The sequence below is a fragment of the Ascidiella aspersa genome, chromosome 8 (genome assembly GCF_963924565.1).
Source record: "Ascidiella aspersa chromosome 8, kaAscAspe10.2, whole genome shotgun sequence".
Classification (NCBI taxonomy): Eukaryota; Metazoa; Chordata; class Ascidiacea; order Phlebobranchia; family Ascidiidae; genus Ascidiella; species Ascidiella aspersa.
In genome coordinates this window covers 14,178,230-14,197,380 of record NC_139454.1, presented here as the reverse complement: position 1 = coordinate 14,197,380, position 19,151 = coordinate 14,178,230, and the positions used below count along the sequence as shown (strand labels likewise).

The 19,151-nt window shown below is 35.5% G+C and overlaps 2 protein-coding genes across 2 annotated transcripts; both read right to left on the bottom strand.

The window, feature by feature from the left end:
* Positions 1–738: 738 nt before the first annotated feature.
* Positions 739–3,034, bottom strand: LOC146136249 (SCAN domain-containing protein 3-like). Its single transcript, XM_083396189.1, has 2 exons — positions 2,952–3,034; positions 739–2,554 (listed from the first exon to the last, which is right to left on the bottom strand). The coding sequence occupies exons 1-2, from the start codon at positions 3,032–3,034 to the stop codon at positions 739–741; spliced, it is 1,899 nt and encodes a 632-aa protein (XP_083252315.1).
* A 13,397-nt stretch (positions 3,035–16,431) lies between these two features.
* On the bottom strand, positions 16,432–18,727 carry LOC146136248 (SCAN domain-containing protein 3-like). The gene is made up of 2 exons (XM_083396188.1): positions 18,645–18,727; positions 16,432–18,247 (listed from the first exon to the last, which is right to left on the bottom strand). The coding sequence occupies exons 1-2, from the start codon at positions 18,725–18,727 to the stop codon at positions 16,432–16,434; spliced, it is 1,899 nt and encodes a 632-aa protein (XP_083252314.1).
* Between the last annotated feature and the right edge of the window lie 424 nt (positions 18,728–19,151).

Genomic DNA, 19,151 nt, shown 5'->3' with positions numbered 1-19,151 from the left:
TTTTCGAGGACGTCGCAAAAAAAGTTTGCGAACCACTGCCTTAAATTACTATTGGAATACAAATGTATCTATTTCTATATTACTGTTTAAGATCCCAAATTTAGCGGTGGGGCGCAGTGGTACTATGCAGCTTGCGAAAAAAATTTTGAAGTGCAAATTTTGTCTGTCCCTTGGTGGTAATTAAGCTTAAAAATTAGTAATTTGCCAGCTTTTCTTACATAAAGTAAGTTGGAATAATATTTGGTTGTATACCAATTTAATTTAAATAAACAAATTTGCTGTACTTGGTAAATGGTAGCGGCCATTGCTCATTTAGGAAATGTTCTTTACGCTATATATATTTATCCTAAAGAATACTTTCCATACAGTAATTTTTCTTTAGTATGCCGTGTTCAGTGCGCAAATTAAATTTATGCCGTACTGCTGCTCTAAATAGTCTTCTATATACCTGTTCCAGTGTTACAAATTAAGACACATTCAAATTGATACCATAAACTAAAAAGTAATACCAAATTCTTTGAAAACATCGTTTAAACCAGCGGTTCCCAACCTTTTTGGTGCCGTGACCCTTTTATAACATTTGCCAAGTTGCGGTGACCCCAAGGATAAAATTAGTTGGGTTGATCCTCCTTCACTGCACTTTTGGAGCTAACTAGTAGGCTACTAGGCTATATATTAATTTTGACTTCTAAATAAATAAACAACACAACAAATCAACTTATAAACACAACAATTTGTTCAGTGAGAAGGCTGTGCTTGCTTCTTTTTAGCCATATCTTCAATCATTGGAGCAGTCTTTGCAAGAGCACAACGCAGATCATCTTCCGCATTAAGTCTGCTCCTGTATTTAGATTTTATAACCAACAAGCTTAAAAAGCCTGTTTCACAAAGGTATGTTGTTGGAAAAGGAAGAATCAGGTGCAATGCGATCTCAGACAGAACGGGATATGACTGCAAACTCTTGATCCAAAATTTGGTAACTGACATTGAAGAAAAATCAGTTTTTGCTGCATCACTGGTAATGAGTTCAATGAACTCCTCTTGTGCATTCTCAGGAACATCTTCAACTCTGATGGTGAATGGGCTTCTAGCAAGTGCAAATGGTGTGTCAGGTAAATTAGGAAAATATCTTGAAATTTCTTCTTCAAGAATTTTGAAGTGTTCTTTGACAGAAAGTATTGTTCTATTCATTGTTTCCTGTTCAATATCATTTTCCTCAAAGAAAGCAGATAAGTTCGGCAACATGTAAATTCTATTTTCATCCAATTTTTTTTGCCAAAGTTGAAGTTTCAACTTGAATGCTCGGATCTTTTCTGACAAATCTAGGCATGTTGCATTTGGTCCTTGGAGAGACAAATTTAACTCATTTAAGATTGCAAAGATGTCAACCAAGTAAGCAATTTTGTGAAGTTGGTTTTTGTCGCCGAAAAGTGCTTCAAACTGTGGTTTAGATTTTTGATTAAAAAATGTTTTCAATTCATCACGAAGATCAAAAACACGTTTCAAAACTTTGCCTCTGGACAACCATCTCACACTAGTGTGAAATAACAGAACATTATTGGATGCATCCAACTCACTGCCAACTTTTGAAAATAGGCGGCGGTTTAAAGCACTAGCTTTTACAAAATTCACGACACTTACAACGCTTTTCATTGTATCTTGGAATTCTTGTGGCAAAGTCTTCGTTGCTAACACTTGTCGATGAATCATACAGTGAGTTCCGATGGCTTTCGGTGATGCATTGATTACCAAACGTTGAAATCCAGACCTACATCCCAGCATTGCTGGAGCACCGTCTGTGCAAACACCATAAACATTTTCCCAAGGAATGCCATGATTTTGCAGAAATGATCCAACTGTGTCAAAGACATCGCGTGCAGTAGTTGTCGTTTCAAGTGGTTTGCAAAAAAGAAACTCATCTTTGAAATCACCTTCATAAATGTACCTCACGTAAACCAGTAACTGAGAACAGTTTGCCACATCTGTTGATTCATCAAGCTGGATACTAAATATTCCAAGTGGAGCTGATTTCATTTCCTGGATTACTTGCTCCATAATATCAGCAGACATGTCGTCTATTCTTCTACTGACGGTGTTATTAGACAAGGATATTGTATTCAGTTTGTTACCATATTCAGCTCCAAGCATAACTCGAACAACGTCTTTGGTTGCTGGCAGCAGCAACTCCTCGGCAATGGTGTGAGGTTTCTTGGCTTTGGCGATTCTGAGAGCCACCAAATATGAAGCTTCAATGGCTGCCACATTTTGCTGTTGGTACTTGCCCCCAGAATCCAGCCTGTTTTTTTTGACACAATCAGCTTTGTTCTTAAAATACTGGACATCCTTGCCCGCAAAGTTTGGATGCTTAGCGTCAAAATGGCGTTTCATTTTGTTGGGCTTCATCGATTCGGCTGACATAATTGTGTTGCAAATGACACATTGTGGCTTTTCAATTCCTGCGTCAACTACGAAAGTAAATCCATACTTCAAAAATTCCTCACAATATTTTCTTTTCCTAGGCCTAATACTTGTCTCTCGATTCATCATGGGAAATCTGAAATTTTACAAAATAAATTTTAGTTTATGGCGCCCGTTATTCTTAAACTCTTTCCAACGGGTACTTTTTTGCTTTTTTTAAGTCTAGCAAATGTTATCAGTCGCTTTTGAAAATTCTGTAGGCTAGGCTAGCTATCGTAGGCTACCTATGGTTGATGCCGGGAATTCAATAGTAAGCCTACACTGGCTTGCCTAGGCTATCAACTGATGCAAAAATAATAGTCTAGCTCTCAACATGCTTCCTGGCTGCTCAATGTTTGAAGATTTAACTTTTTTTCTCACAAATATCAACAAAAATCGCGACCTCAAGTCCAAATTTTGCTTAAATGCATTTCAGCAATCAGCAATTAAATTGTTATTTTCATGGTAAAGGCCTTTGTGACGTAATGAATTACCTGAAATCAAACGAGTAAATTCTGTAATTTTTCATGGCCGCTAAACTGCCGTTAAAATCTTGCTTTCCGAGCATATTTGCCATTATTAAACGAAAATCCTGTAATGAGGCCCAGGGTGTTCTGGTTTGTCTAGTACTCTAGTAAAATCGCGATGCGCTCTGCGGTGAGCTGACCATTGTTAAGAGTTAACTTTCTAAATTTCTAAACTAATGAAATTCTAAACTTTTCAGAAGGCCTCAGGTGACCCGAGGCAAATTGTCAGGCGACCCCAGTTGGGGTCGCGACCCACAGGTTGGGAACCTCTGGTTTAAACGAAAATTTTTTGCACCTTGGTTTGCTGTATGAAATATTTAACTAGCAAATATTATTGGTGGTGTGCTGTTTGTGCGAGTGAAGCAAGCAATTACCATTTGTAAGGTAGTTACATTTGGAATCAGTAGTTACCAGATGTCACTGAATTCAGTTAATAATTTTGCAAATTATATTATATTTGATTGCTCAGTATTGGAGTATGTTATTATAATGTTAAACTTCTCCACTTGGTTTATTTTTATAGAACTTGCTCATATTTACTAGTATAATAAGAACACATATTATTCGTCTGTAACTGTGATTCAGCCATTCTGGGATTATGTTGGACATTGCTTAAAGACATATCAACCGTACACTGGGAAAAAAATATATATATTCAGTCTATTCCTCAAAGATACAACAAACCTCTGGTAAGATTATTGTGACAATGAGATCATAGTGTAAGGCAAACCATTATGGAATAGAGTATCTATTTTACTTATAAACAAAACTTTAAACTGCTAACTGTCCATGGGTAAAGTTTATCTAGTTTAGGGCTACCCAAGTTTTCAGGCTGTGACCTCATTTATTATATTAAACTTTTTGACCCACTAGGTTTAACAGTTTAAAAAATAACATTTCTCGATGACTGTCTGCTTTGGCATGCTTTTATTGAAGTAATGTGCGTTTCATAATTTGCCATTAACATACCAAACAGAAAAAATAACAATTTTATGAATGTAGCACTTTGTGTAAAATTTAACTCCATGAGCAACCCCCAGTTTGGAAAGCCCTGGTCTAGTTATACAAAACTTCCGAGTAATTTTACCAATGTTTTGTTTGTGTATGTTACACTGTTTTTCTATTATTCAGGTTGGAAAACTGATTGGGAACCTCTACTTAAAAAGTTCTGGTCACAGAATGAGCAGATTATTTAAAGAGTAAAATAAATTCCTTCAAATTTTCCCCCCTTTGACCATTTGTTGTTCTGTAAGAAGCCTATTAATTAATGTGAAACTTTATTCTCTTGTAGATAACATATGACACTGCTTTACACAAATTCCTACTGGTAATTGTTTGGGCTTTTCAGTGATTTTGATTTTTTAAGTCAGGGTTGTCCAAGGTTGCACAGTATTTCTTACATATTCTTTACGGGCCACAAAGCAGACTATACATGCGTGCCAGGAGCAGATAAACGATTTTCGTTTGTAACTGTCGAAAGATATATAAACTGCACAAACTTTCTGCTGTCACCAAATTGTGCACAAATAAAATCGAGCGATAATAATTTTTTTGCCAAGTGATAGTAAACTGGTTTATTTAATGGTGTAATCGGAAAAATGTAACCCTAACCAAACCATTGCAGGATGCTCGCTGATTGTTGGTCACTTATATTTCTTTAAAATAAACCCTGTACGCATTACAATAATTCAACAGTGCTTCGCGAGCCACAAACAACGATGTCGGGCCTGGGTTTTGGACCACCCTGCCTTAAGTAATCAATTTTTGTTAAAAGAGTCATTATTTTCCTACTTATTGGTACACCTTATATGCAAACTCAGGCAAGCAAAACAAAATAATGTTTATTTAAAATTTATTTGGTTAAACGTGGTAAGAATCAATCAATTTAAAGAATAAATAAAGTTCTTTATTGACACCAGATTCCAGAGGCCACTTCAGTATTGTTTTCGTTTTGTCTAGTACCTGGTCAACAGCGTCTGTATGAACACAATTTATCGACCAATATATTGCAAATGTTTTTTTATAATTTTATTAAATTATCTCTTTGCACTGATTTAGTATATTTAAATTTCAAAGTGTGTATTACAAAGTAAACGTTTTGTTTTATATGAATAAAATATTTATAAATTTTTACTTTGTCGTCAAAAGAGTTGTTAAGTTATTACTTATTCTGAATAAATTTCAGCAAATAAATTATAGACTCTAAAAGTATAGTGGCTTAATTTAGAGTAAATAAAAATATCCACACAGAACTAGGTAGCATACTGTACAGGTTTGAAATCAGGACTGCTGAGTCGGCCTCGAGGAGTCGGTTTGTTTTGCTGGAGTCGGACTCGGGACTCGAGTAAGACCATGTAAAACTACACGAGTCTCTAGTCTGAAATGCGCAGTAAACTAATATGACCACCAACTGAAAATTGTAAAGGTGGAATAGCATGTGGTGGAATATTTTCAAACCATGTATTATGAATGAGTTATACGACACCCCTATAAGTGGTAGCTAAATATCCATGTAATTTTGGTTACGTAAATTGGCGGAATACAGGCTGTTTAGTCAGGGCCGGACTCGGGACTCGACAAAATGCCACATTTAACTGGAGTCGGACTAGGGTTATTTTTAACCGACTCCGCAGTACTGTTTGAAATAGATATTTTTTGTCATTTTCAATGTAAGTTTGCGAAAAGTATTTTTTACCTCGAGTGCTTCTCATCTTTTCTCCCTTATAGCAAAAGTTTGGAGCTTACTTGCTGGAGGTTGTAGTTGAATATATCAAAGCCCATGTATAGAAGTAGGTGACATCTTGTAAACAGCTTAAATATATATATATCTTTATTCAGTTTAAACTTGATTGGATAACTGGTTGTAAAAGAATAAAGATTATTATTACATTTAATTTCAACAGATTAGAAAGCTGCGTAATCTGGTGCTTTCCTTTTTTAAATGAACAATATTACTCACTAAATTTGTGTTCACCAAACCCTATCCACTAAACTGGTACCAAACTGTGCAATGTTAATATTTCTTAACACCAAAACTAAAGAATAATTGAATATATTACAAGATCCCTACTCTAATTTGCTTTAAGTGTTTTACTGTAATGCTAAAATAAACGAAACTGGGGCAATAAAAATAACTTTAAACAATATTGTAATATTTTGTTTATTGTACTTATTGTACTATATAAGCGAACACAAAAAGTTGTACCAAAAGGCTTACTAGTAATAATAAAAAACGCTTCCGCAGTCATTAACTGGACGACGTTGGCGCGCCAACGAGTGTGTTACCATATTATATACCGGTAGTACTTATGGTCAGCTGATATTGTATGCCCTTTTTTAAGTGCGTTTACACGAAACTCGACAATGAAAGTTTGACACCTAATTCAAACATAACTTTTAACCTGTCAGAAATGTCGAACCTTAATATATATAAGCTGGTTGCTCCAAAATTTTACTTAACCAACATGCAAGTCAAGCCCAGTTGTTTACGTTTTACTATTATGCACTAGAGCGGAACGCTGTCGAAAGTAGAACAATGGGCTACGTCACAGTTTGTCCTCATGGTTATAATCTCTTTGCTTGGTGGTTGTAGTAATAGCAAAAATTACTACAATATGAAATACTTCTATACAGTATTGTTTGCAAGATGGGCATGGTTTTGCAAATATTCTTATAGCTAGTCAAAAAATAATTGTTTTACAAACCATAGTACTTGAGCCAAAACGTTCATAAATTTATTTAAAGTTAAAGTTTATTTTTAACTTTAATTGCATTATGATAGTATGTATAGTATTTGACCAATATTTGACCTATTTGACGAGTATTTGACGGGTCAATTGATCGGATTTTATTTGACTGGTCAAATGCACAACCCTAGTAGAAAGTAACGCAAAAAAATAAAAATCTACAAATACCTCATATCGCAATGCATATCATATTATTTGGGTTAAGGTGCGGGTTCGAGTTTGGGTGGGTCAAGCATTAATATATTTATTATTAATAAAAATGCTTGACCCACCAAAACACAAAGCCGCACCTTCACCCAAATAATATAAGTTACTTTCTATGTATTCAAACAAGAAAAAACGCCCCAAAATATCTTGCTTATAGAACCAAGCAAATCAAACGGGTTGGCGACCCATGGGTTGAGACACACTGCGACCTGAAAACCCGAGGTATTATTTTAAAAGTCAGGAAAACTATAGTGCCTACATATCTTAAATCGAAAGTTGTGGGACTATATAGGGCGTTCTTTCACTATTGTACGTGAAAGGTTATGCAAAAAAAAAATAATAATACCGCATACCACAACGCATATTGTTTGGGTTAGGGTGCGGGTTAGCGTTTGGGTGAGGGTGGGTCAAGTAACATTATGTTTATTATTAATAATAACTTGACCCACCCTCAACCAAACGCTAACCCGCACCCTAACCCAAACAATATGTGTTGTGGTATGCGGCATTTGAAAAAAAAAAATTTTTATTAATTTTTACGTACAATAGTGAAAGAGCGCCCCCTGATGCCTGTCACTGCAGACCAGTGGTTCTCAACCTTTTTTCTTTCGTGGCCCCATCATTTACGTTTAAAAAAATTCTGTGGCCCGATAAATTTTAATCAAAGAAAAAACTGTAAAATAGGTTTAGAACAAAACATAGCAGAACATATTTCAAAACAGATTATTTATTCAACCGTGCATAAGTTAGACACTTTGACTGAACAATAAATTTACATTCCTTTTTAATTCCTCCCCAAGCCATTATTTCTGTAAAATTAAATACAGTGACACAAATGAAACTAAATCTAGCTTTTTTAATTGGTCTGTGGCCCACCTGAAATGTTCTTATGGCCCACTGGTAGTGGTAGAGAACCGCTGCAGCGCTGCTACAGAGCATTGTCATTTCGGCGAAATAATTGTTTTAAAATTTATATATTTTTATTGCCGTTTACCATAAGTCTACCCACCCTATGACAGTGTTTCTTAACCTTTTCACTTGGGGGCGCACCTAGAGACGTATGCATTTAAATGACTTAGAATTAGTAAGCAAAAATATTTGAAAAGCTTTTAGAGATAGGTCGATTTAAACCTCTCAAAAATATAAGTTTGTTTGCATTATTATTTTAGGTAAATGGTCTTTTCAACACGACCGGAATGTTTTTTATTCAACTTCATGAAAAAATATACATTCATTTTAGTGTTAGGTTTGTGATGTCCAGTGAATTTGTAACTGTGCATTACTTCACCGCATATTTAATTTATTTTAATGATTTTTTCAGTGCCTGTATATCACCATCACTTGAAGTAAATTGGGTTGCATATGAAGCAAGCGGGTCGATTATGAGCCTCTTTTATGTCTTTTTGCCTAATGAATCAACCTCACTCCTTCAAGGTAGATTGTCTGAGTCTGATTAGAAATCCACACCGATTTTGTTGGCTGGTGTTTAGCAAGCCAGCAAAAGCCGGCAAGCCACACAACCTGTCTGTGTAGGCTATCAACTGGCGACCAACTGGCAAAAATATTTACAGTATGAGAATAAAATGGGTGGGCTTGCGGGTGTGATTAATATCCTACGGCTAGAAGTTTTTCTGGTAAACGGTCTAACGGCTCAAACCGGTGTTTTTGCAATTTCTATCAGCACCAAAAAGCGAGCAACAGCAACACATTTCAAAATACGCAATAGCCTACGATAAATTCCATAGTATGTAATTATACATTAATTATTACTTATGACGCTACAGACACTCCAGCACAAAAGGAATATAACACGGCGGCTGATTTTCGCATTATACCCGAAAGGTTGCTATTTTTTTAACACAATTGACTTTTGTTAAAAAGTGCTTCATACGATTTGAGCGAAATGAACATGAACAAGGCAATAAGTCACACGAGTTGTAGCTTTTAGCAACACATTCAAGAACAAGATGTTTTCTTCTGTCGATAAGTCAGGCATTTTGTTGTTGTCTCTTTGTCTCGTTCATGTCCTTCCGTCACACATGATGAAAAACGTGAAACTGTGAAAAACATAAAATAAAGGAGGGGTAGTGATTTGTTCGGAATTAAATTCTATTGAATTTTAACATTGAGCAACATCTACTTATAAATTTGCATTTTGTTTTAATTTGCACAATTCGTTCAATGTAAGTTTTAATATAACGACGCATCACAAGAAAATACGCTTTGAAGTTGCTGCTTATTCAATATTGCTTTCTTCAAAAGGCAGGAAATGGGGTTTTCCTAAAGTTGTGAGTTGAAAGCTAATGTTTCGCGTGTGGATAAATCATTATGCTTGATACGAGGTATTTTAAACTCGTGTGTAAACGCGGCTGCGTATGATCAGAGAAAAAAACAGACAAAACCCCAAAACGTACCAAATGTTTAAAAGAATTCGGAAATTTATCACAAAATTATTTCGTGCACAACAAAATTAAGTCGTGATTCACAAGCTTAACGCGTTGATTTCAAACTATTGAGATCCAAGCACAAAAATTAGGCTCTTTTAAAATTTATCAAAAGATCGTGCGATCGACGTAGCTTAGACTTGACTTCATAGATATAGACTATACATAATTTGCGAAATGCAATACATAATGGTTTAACAAAAAGTCACATAAAAACAGTTTACAGACCTTTCGGTCGGTAATTTTACTTATTTATTTTTAAATATTTTTAAAAGTATAATAGCTTTTCACCTGATAAACTAGGTAGAATCAGTGTAGCATTTATCATGCAATATTACTTGATATTGGCTAATTCTACGTCACTATACACGTGACCGTTGTCCACTGACGCGTGACCTAACGCCGAATCGTGCGATTTGATCGTTTAGCAATCTATTCTATTATATACGTCTTACTGATAGCAGCTTGAATCACCGCTCTGTTTATCATGTGTTTCTGAGATTTGTTAATATACTCGACGGGCAACATCTACTGAGTGAAGTGTCTTTGCCTAGAGTACAAGAAGTTAAGGACAGGTATTCTAGCGGCCTGCTCCTTTGGAGTCGGATTAAGAACTTGTAAGAGTCTAGGCAGCCGTCGGCACTCGTCTTCAGAGCCAGCAGCCTTCTTACCCCTAACTAAACACCCCGATTCGCCACATCAGTTATTGTGAAATCCATGATTCCAAGCGGTTGTTTATTTAGCTTTGCTGATGCTATGAGTCGTCTTAACGTATCGTTCGACTAAATCAATTCTTCCAAACGCTGGCTTCTTGCTGGTTCCAAACACAATAGTTTTCAGAGTTCGTTCGACGACTTTTCTTGTCCATAAGAAATAGAGTTCTTCCTCACTCGATGGCAACAATTTGATGCAACGTTGGTTGAATTATGAGAATCATTAATTGTCTTTTTGCCTAATGAATCAACCTCACTCCTTCAAGGTAGATTGTCTGAGTCTGATTACAAATCCACACAGTTTTTGTTGGCTGGTGTTTAGCAAGCAAGCCAGCCAGAAGCTGGCAAGTGTAATGATTTATGTTTCTATTGTTAACTCTGATTTCTATGGTATTTGCTTCTGTGCGTTTCTCCTTTCTTTTCCTTGCCTCTCTCCGTAATTATCATTATACGTCCCGCGTCTTGTTGCATTCTTTCCCTCCCTTTATAACTCGTGTAACTTTCCTATGCTTCGTCAGTCTTTGTCAGTTTCTCTTATTGGGTACTCTTTTATATTCGTTACTAATAACGTTCTTCAGAGACCGAACAAGAAGATGAAGAAGACAGCACAGAGAAAGAAGAGTAAAATCAGGATCTCATGCTAGGGGGCCAGAATAACGCACCCCTAATATCTAATAGTACCCCCGATCCAGGGGGGAAAAAGCGCACCACAGTGTTTTCATAATAATGTTTCACACCCAAAAACTCAACCCCCCAACTTTTAAAGTAAACTAAAATGGAGACCAACTTAAAAATCGCAACTTTTAATGTCAACGAACTAACCGATAAGACCAAACGCCACGCCATTTTTTCCTACCTAAAAAAATCATCTATAGATACTTATCTTTTGCAGGAGACCCACTCGACACCACAGGTTGAGTCAACCTGGGCTGCTGAGTGGACTCCTGGTGTTTCTTATTTTAATTCATCTCCCTCTATTTGACATGGAATTTCTATCAGAAAACATTGAGAACCATGAACTAATTTTGCATGGTAGACTTGCCATATCTTAGTAAATATGTGGACAAAATTTAAGTGCAAATTTTTACTGGGGTCATAGGTAACTGGGATATTAAAAGGACCCCACTTTTTGCTTTTTTTTTCGTTTCAACCCATGTTTCACAATAAATATTTTCCAACCCCTTTAATATTTTGTACTGAAATTTTCGCAGTTAAGAGATAATCCTGTAAACAACACTTCTACCAATTTTTAGTCAAATCCAAAAATGGGGTCTTGGCGAGGTTTCAAAATTAGGGGAAAATTTTAGCCGAGTGCTCGGAAAGGCCAACTTTGGATGTCTATGACCTTTTAGAGTGACAATGTAAACTATGTTTTTTTTAATATTTGGTAGAAGTACTATCACCTGTAAAAAAATTGGGCTGTTACCTTATTTAGTTTAACAGTAATAGGGCGTCAAACATGGTCCAAAATAGAAAAATTGCGCCCCCTCGGCAGACCCCCAAACTAAAAGCTTTATAACTCTGGCGTTTGTCGACAAATTACGCTCAAATTTTGCAGGTGTTCATTATATAGGATAGTGAAAAGGTGTGTAAAATTTAAGGGAAACCGGAGAGGTTGAATTTCTTGACTGTGTGAATTGACACGGAATGGCCCACCAGTGGTTCTCAACCTTATAAGTGTCCTGGCTACCTTCCATTAGCACTTAACACTTTGTGCTCCCTTTGCTCATGAATTCGAAAAACACTTTAAATACATCATAAGAGAGGTCTCTGGACATAACGCAAACCAAAACAAAATGGTTTAACTGGCTAAAAATTAAAATATAACATGCCTGTTGCCCCCTGAATAATTCTCCGTGCTCCCCCTGGGGCCCAAAGGACACGGTTGAACAATGCTGTCTTTATTATTATGTTTTTTATTTCATGAAACAAAACCATTTATTTGAATTTTTTTATACCTAGTTAATAAATTTTCAGTTAGTGAAAATTTGAAATTGATAAAATTAATAAAAAAATGTACCCAGTTGTCATATTTATGCAAAATTAAGGCAATTCTAATCATCGAAAACAAAAAAAAATAGTAGTCTAAAACGAATATTTATCATGTAAATTTTAGAATATTACATCTAGAATTATATCAAAACATTTAAATCTAGATGAAAATTATCTAAAATAGCAACCATGTGTCTGGTCAAATTTATGCGGCTATCTGTTCCATCTCCCTGGTTTTATTAGGTTTGATACGATGGTATTTGCTATAATCAATTTTATAACATACTGTGTAAATTGAAACCTCAGGTAACAGGCAGTGGTATAACCTCCACACTATCAACAAACATAGTTAACAAAATGTCTGCGAAGTTTCATACTTTGTCTTATTTCTTGTATGTATTTGTTTTTCTAGAACTTTATACAATATGTTGAATAGAAATATTTCAGCCAATGTGTTATTGTATGTCTTTTCTATAGTTGTATGTAAAGTTGCAAAAGTCAGTGTATTAACACATTTTTTGGTCACTTTTTATTGTATTATAAAGTGCTCAAATTTGAAACCTAATTACCAATTTCTAATTGTAAAAATAAGAACCACTTTAGAAAGTCAAAATACTATGTTGTCTAAAGATTATTTTGCAAACATAAAAATTGAAAAAAAACTGCAGAAAGCTTCGAAAAGTCTTCGGAAGTCATAAACTATAAATGCAATTTTCATATAGAAGAAATAATCACATAGTGTTTTAAGCATCATTTTTGAAACTAGCACCCCAACAAATGGGGGAATAGCATTTTACTACAGGCTTTTGCTGCAAAATAAAGCCTCCAGAGAGATAAAAGCACTCAATAATTAAAAAACGACCTATTTTCACATAGTGGTCAAATATTCAAAAAATAAAATCTTCGAAACCGCTTATCACAGAACCCTCAAATTTGTTGCAATCTTATTAACTGTTTAAAATATAAAGAAAATCTAAGAACATGGGTTCCGGCCCTTTAAATTAGACATGGAATGACCCAATAATAAATTTTAAAGAAGAAAGCCGAATATGTTAGGTTTTAAAGTTTAACTTTATGAGTACCAGATTATAAACCCTCAAACCCGTTTGAGGCGCAATTAACATCGCATCGCCGTGAACGTGGAAAAAGCAGTAACTTTTATCGTATGACCCACCGGTGGGTCACAACACAGTAGCCAAATTTTCTGCAAGACCCACTGGTTGATCGCATAGCAGTGAACGTGTTAAAGATGACTCAAGCAATTTTCACCTTTTCACGGGTTACAGTTTAATCGCTTCTTACAGTATGTTTCATCACTTATTGTTTTCCATTCGGTAACATTTGGTACATTTCAAACCTTGGATGAAAAAAGCCGAAAAAGCCAAACGCTAATTAAATAAAGTCAAAACACATAAAAGGCTTTAATAATTACTATAAGGTAATTTGTGTGATAATAAATAACCTTTAAGGTCCAAGTTTATGTGGTAAGGTAAAATGACAAACATAACACGTTCACAACATACCAAACAAAATGAAAATTTTGATCTTAGGAAAAGCTCAGTTATCCTATACCTTTAGGCTGAAAATGTAATATTTTTTGTCAAGTTTTTTATTGAAAAATACTTTGATTTGATGAGATTACCCTAAAGCGCAGTGTTTCTCAACCTTTTTGCTGTCTGCTAAAAGTAATAAAGCGGGGCTTTGCTAACTTGGTCCACTTCACTTAACTGTTTGAGGGACCAATACTTTAAATTTAAGTATGAGCCATTTTCTTTGTATTGCTTGCGATTTTCCCAAATGTGTGAAATATTGGGGCTCTTGCGGTTCGATATGTAGAAAGTAGGGTTGGCAAGTCTGTCAATTGACTGGTCAAATGCGGTCAATTGACGGCACTTTATTTAACAGGTACTCGCATTTGATTCAAATGTTGTAAATTTGTTAAGGGTTGTTTTGAGATTTGAGTTTTTAATAGAATCGATTGTAACTTTTTTTAATAATTCAAATATAAAATGGTGGTTGTTTTGAGATTTGAGTATTTAATAGAATCGATTGTAACTTTTTTTAATAATTCAAATATAAAATGGTGGGGTTTACCTGATGCAAACACATGTTCTGTGGTAATAACGAAGTGTTTGGAATGACAAAGTAGATTTATGTTGTTTAGAATAAATGCACTAGGGTTGGGCATTTGACCAAATATTGTCCTATTTGACGAGTATTTGACTGGTCAATTAACCAAATTTTATTTGACTAATCAATAGCCCAACCCTAATGCATTTATTCTAACAAAATAAATCTACTTTGCTATTACAAACACTTTGTTACTACCACAGAACATGTGTTTGCATCAGGTAAACCCTATGATTTTATATTTGAGTTCTCTAAAAAAGTTACAATCAAGATTATTGAAATCTGAAATCACAAAACAACCCTAAAAAAATGTACACTATTTGAATCCAATATAAGTATTTGACCAGTTAAATAAAGTGTGGTCAATTGGCCGTATTTGACCGGTCAATTGACAGGTTTGCCAACCCTAAAATGCACTATATGATTAATCGCGTTTGTCATAAAAGGAAACACTAGTTGGGATATACCACAATCTTAGGCTAGTTAGGAATTTAGAAGAACCAAATCCCTCGTCTCTACTGGACCCTGGTGATGATTTAGAAAATTCAGATAGTGCAAAAGTTGTGAGGAGAAAATATTTTTTTACTGATGCATTTACTTGTTAAATTTTGTTAACTTGGTGCAAAGAGATTATAACCATGAGGACAAACTCTCACTTTTGCCTTTTTTCTTTTGCCTTTAAGCAATGCATTCTACTTTCGACAGCCGTCACGGTCTGATTCACAATAAGAAAAACATCATCTTTTCGATTTAAGCCTGTTATAAAAATGTACGCTTTTGGCGTAATCTGTTGTTTAATGACCCCTAGTCCTAATTTAAACCGTTTTCTGTTTACAAAATTGACTTGGTAGGACAGGCAAGGTTATCACAAGTTGCGTGACACTTTCTTAGGACCCTACTGTACATTTTTGAAAGGTGTATTACTGTTAAAATGTACGCGATTGAGCTATGTCGTTGATTTCGGGGCTCTTTCCATTTGGTACGTAGAAAGTAACGCAAAAAACGGTCTACAAATGCCGCTTAACGCAACGCACATCATTATTTTATTATTAATAATAATGTTTTACCAACCCAAACTCAAACCCGCACCGTAACCCAAATAATGTGCGTTGCGGTATGCGGTATTTGTTGACCTTTTTTGCGTTACTTTCTACGTACCAAATCGATGGAGCGCCTTGGTTACCACTTCTAGGCGTTAAGATTTATGTGAGGAATAGCCTTATAAATTAAATTAATACCACTTCGTTTGTTCTAAATCTCAAGGTGCCGAACTCATTAAACTTAACTATATGGCGGTGTTAATTAACTCCTTAATGTAAATGATATAGGTATTTTGCATTGTACACTGTACAGAGCCTATTACAGAAAAAGCAACTTTTGGTAAACCAAACCCATAAATGATTTGGCTTTAGTGTACAAATTTTAGTAAAAATTGTAGAATTCCAAATTTGATGAGTGTGCCGCAAATTAAAATTCTTTTTCGAGGACGTCGCAAAAAAAGTTTGCGAACCACTGCCTTAAATTACTATTGGAATACAAATGTATCTATTTCTATATTACTGTTTAAGATCCCAAATTTAGCGGTGGGGCGCAGTGGTACTATGCAGCTTGCGAAAAAAATTTTGAAGTGCAAATTTTGTCTGTCCCTTGGTGGTAATTAAGCTTAAAAATTAGTAATTTGCCAGCTTTTCTTACATAAAGTAAGTTGGAATAATATTTGGTTGTATACCAATTTAATTTAAATAAACAAATTTGCTGTACTTGGTAAATGGTAGCGGCCATTGCTCATTTAGGAAATGTTCTTTACGTTATATATATTTATCCTAAAGAATACTTTCCATACAGTAATTTTTCTTTAGTATGCCGTGTTCAGTGCGCAAATTAAATTTATGCCGTACTGCTGCTCTAAATAGTCTTCTATATACCTGTTCCAGTGTTACAAATTAAGACACATTCAAATTGATACCATAAACTAAAAAGTAATACCAAATTCTTTGAAAACATCGTTTAAACCAGCGGTTCCCAACCTTTTTGGTGCCGTGACCCTTTTATAACATTTGCCAAGTTGCGGTGACCCCAAGGATAAAATTAGTTGGGTTGATCCTCCTTCACTGCACTTTTGGAGCTAACTAGTAGGCTACTAGGCTATATATTAATTTTGACTTCTAAATAAATAAACAACACAACAAATCAACTTATAAACACAACAATTTGTTCAGTGAGAAGGCTGTGCTTGCTTCTTTTTAGCCATATCTTCAATCATTGGAGCAGTCTTTGCAAGAGCACAACGCAGATCATCTTCCGCATTAAGTCTGCTCCTGTATTTAGATTTTATAACCAACAAGCTTAAAAAGCCTGTTTCACAAAGGTATGTTGTTGGAAAAGGAAGAATCAGGTGCAATGCGATCTCAGACAGAACGGGATATGACTGCAAACTCTTGATCCAAAATTTGGTAACTGACATTGAAGAAAAATCAGTTTTTGCTGCATCACTGGTAATGAGTTCAATGAACTCCTCTTGTGCATTCTCAGGAACATCTTCAACTCTGATGGTGAATGGGCTTCTAGCAAGTGCAAATGGTGTGTCAGGTAAATTAGGAAAATATCTTGAAATTTCTTCTTCAAGAATTTTGAAGTGTTCTTTGACAGAAAGTATTGTTCTATTCATTGTTTCCTGTTCAATATCATTTTCCTCAAAGAAAGCAGATAAGTTCGGCAACATGTAAATTCTATTTTCATCCAATTTTTTTTGCCAAAGTTGAAGTTTCAACTTGAATGCTCGGATCTTTTCTGACAAATCTAGGCATGTTGCATTTGGTCCTTGGAGAGACAAATTTAACTCATTTAAGATTGCAAAGATGTCAACCAAGTAAGCAATTTTGTGAAGTTGGTTTTTGTCGCCGAAAAGTGCTTCAAACTGTGGTTTAGATTTTTGATTAAAAAATGTTTTCAATTCATCACGAAGATCAAAAACACGTTTCAAAACTTTGCCTCTGGACAACCATCTCACACTAGTGTGAAATAACAGAACATTATTGGATGCATCCAACTCACTGCCAACTTTTGAAAATAGGCGGCGGTTTAAAGCACTAGCTTTTACAAAATTCACGACACTTACAACGCTTTTCATTGTATCTTGGAATTCTTGTGGCAAAGTCTTCGTTGCTAACACTTGTCGATGAATCATACAGTGAGTTCCGATGGCTTTCGGTGATGCATTGATTACCAAACGTTGAAATCCAGACCTACATCCCAGCATTGCTGGAGCACCGTCTGTGCAAACACCATAAACATTTTCCCAAGGAATGCCATGATTTTGCAGAAATGATCCAACTGTGTCAAAGACATCGCGTGCAGTAGTTGTCGTTTCAAGTGGTTTGCAAAAAAGAAACTCATCTTTGAAATCACCTTCATAAATGTACCTCACGTAAACCAGTAACTGAGAACAGTTTGCCACATCTGTTGATTCATCCAACTGGATACTAAATATTCCAAGTGGAGCTGATTTCATTTCCTGGATTACTTGCTCCATAATATCAGCAGACATGTCGTCTATTCTTCTACTGACGGTGTTATTAGACAAGGATATTGTATTCAGTTTGTTACCATATTCAGCTCCAAGCATAACTCGAACAACGTCTTTGGTTGCTGGCAGCAGCAACTCCTCGGCAATGGTGTGAGGTTTCTTGGCTTTGGCGATTCTGAGAGCCACCAAATATGAAGCTTCAATGGCTGCCACATTTTGCTGTTGGTACTTGCCCCCAGAATCCAGCCTGTTTTTTTTGACACAATCAGCTTTGTTCTTAAAATACTGGACATCCTTGCCCGCAAAGTTTGGATGCTTAGCGTCAAAATGGCGTTTCATTTTGTTGGGCTTCATCGATTCGGCTGACATAATTGTGTTGCAAATGACACATTGTGGCTTTTCAATTCCTGCGTCAACTACGAAAGTAAATCCATACTTCAAAAATTCCTCACAATATTTTCTTTTCCTAGGCCTAATACTTGTCTCTCGATTCATCATGGGAAATCTGAAATTTTACAAAATAAATTTTAGTTTATGGCGCCCGTTATTCTTAAACTCTTTCCAACGGGTACTTTTTTGCTTTTTTTAAGTCTAGCAAATGTTATCAGTCGCTTTTGAAAATTCTGTAGGCTAGGCTAGCTATCGTAGGCTACCTATGGTTGATGCCGGGAATTCAATAGTAAGCCTACACTGGCTTGCCTAGGCTATCAACTGATGCAAAAATAATAGTCTAGCTCTCAACATGCTTCCTGGCTGCTCAATGTTTGAAGATTTAACTTTTTTTCTCACAAATATCAACAAAAATCGCGACCTCAAGTCCAAATTTTGCTTAAATGCATTTCAGCAATCAGCAATTAAATTGTTATTTTCATGGTAAAGGCCTTTGTGACGTAATGAATTACCTGAAATCAAACGAGTAAATTCTGTAATTTTTCATGGCCGCTAAACTGCCGTTAAAATCTTGCTTTCCGAGCATATTTGCCATTATTAAACGAAAATCCTGTAATGAGGCCCAGGGTGTTCTGGTTTGTCTAGTACTCTAGTAAAATCGCGATGCGCTCTGCGGTGAGCTGACCATTGTTAAGAGTTAACTTTCTAAATTTCTAAACTAATGAAATTCTAAACTTTTCAGAAGGCCTCAGGTGACCCGAGGCAAATTGTCAGGCGACCCCAGTTGGGGTCGCGACCCACAGGTTGGGAACCTCTGGTTTAAACGAAAATTTTTTGCACCTTGGTTTGCTGTATGAAATATTTAACTAGCAAATATTATTGGTGGTGTGCTGTTTGTGCGAGTGAAGCAAGCAATTACCATTTGTAAGGTAGTTACATTTGGAATCAGTAGTTACCAGATGTCACTGAATTCAGTTAATAATTTTGCAAATTATATTATATTTGATTGCTCAGTATTG

What these genes read in the sequence shown, in the direction of transcription:
- LOC146136249 (XM_083396189.1), bottom strand. Translation starts at nt 3,034, where the DNA reads ATGGCAAATATGCTCGGAAAGCAAGATTTTAACGGCAGTTTAGCGGCC. An exon ending in ATTTACTCGTTTGATTTCAG is followed by an intron (nt 2,555 to 2,951) that starts GTAATTCATTAC and finishes GTAAAATTTCAG; the next exon opens with ATTTCCCATGATGAATCGAG.
- LOC146136248 (XM_083396188.1), bottom strand. Translation starts at nt 18,727, where the DNA reads ATGGCAAATATGCTCGGAAAGCAAGATTTTAACGGCAGTTTAGCGGCC. An exon ending in ATTTACTCGTTTGATTTCAG is followed by an intron (nt 18,248 to 18,644) that starts GTAATTCATTAC and finishes GTAAAATTTCAG; the next exon opens with ATTTCCCATGATGAATCGAG.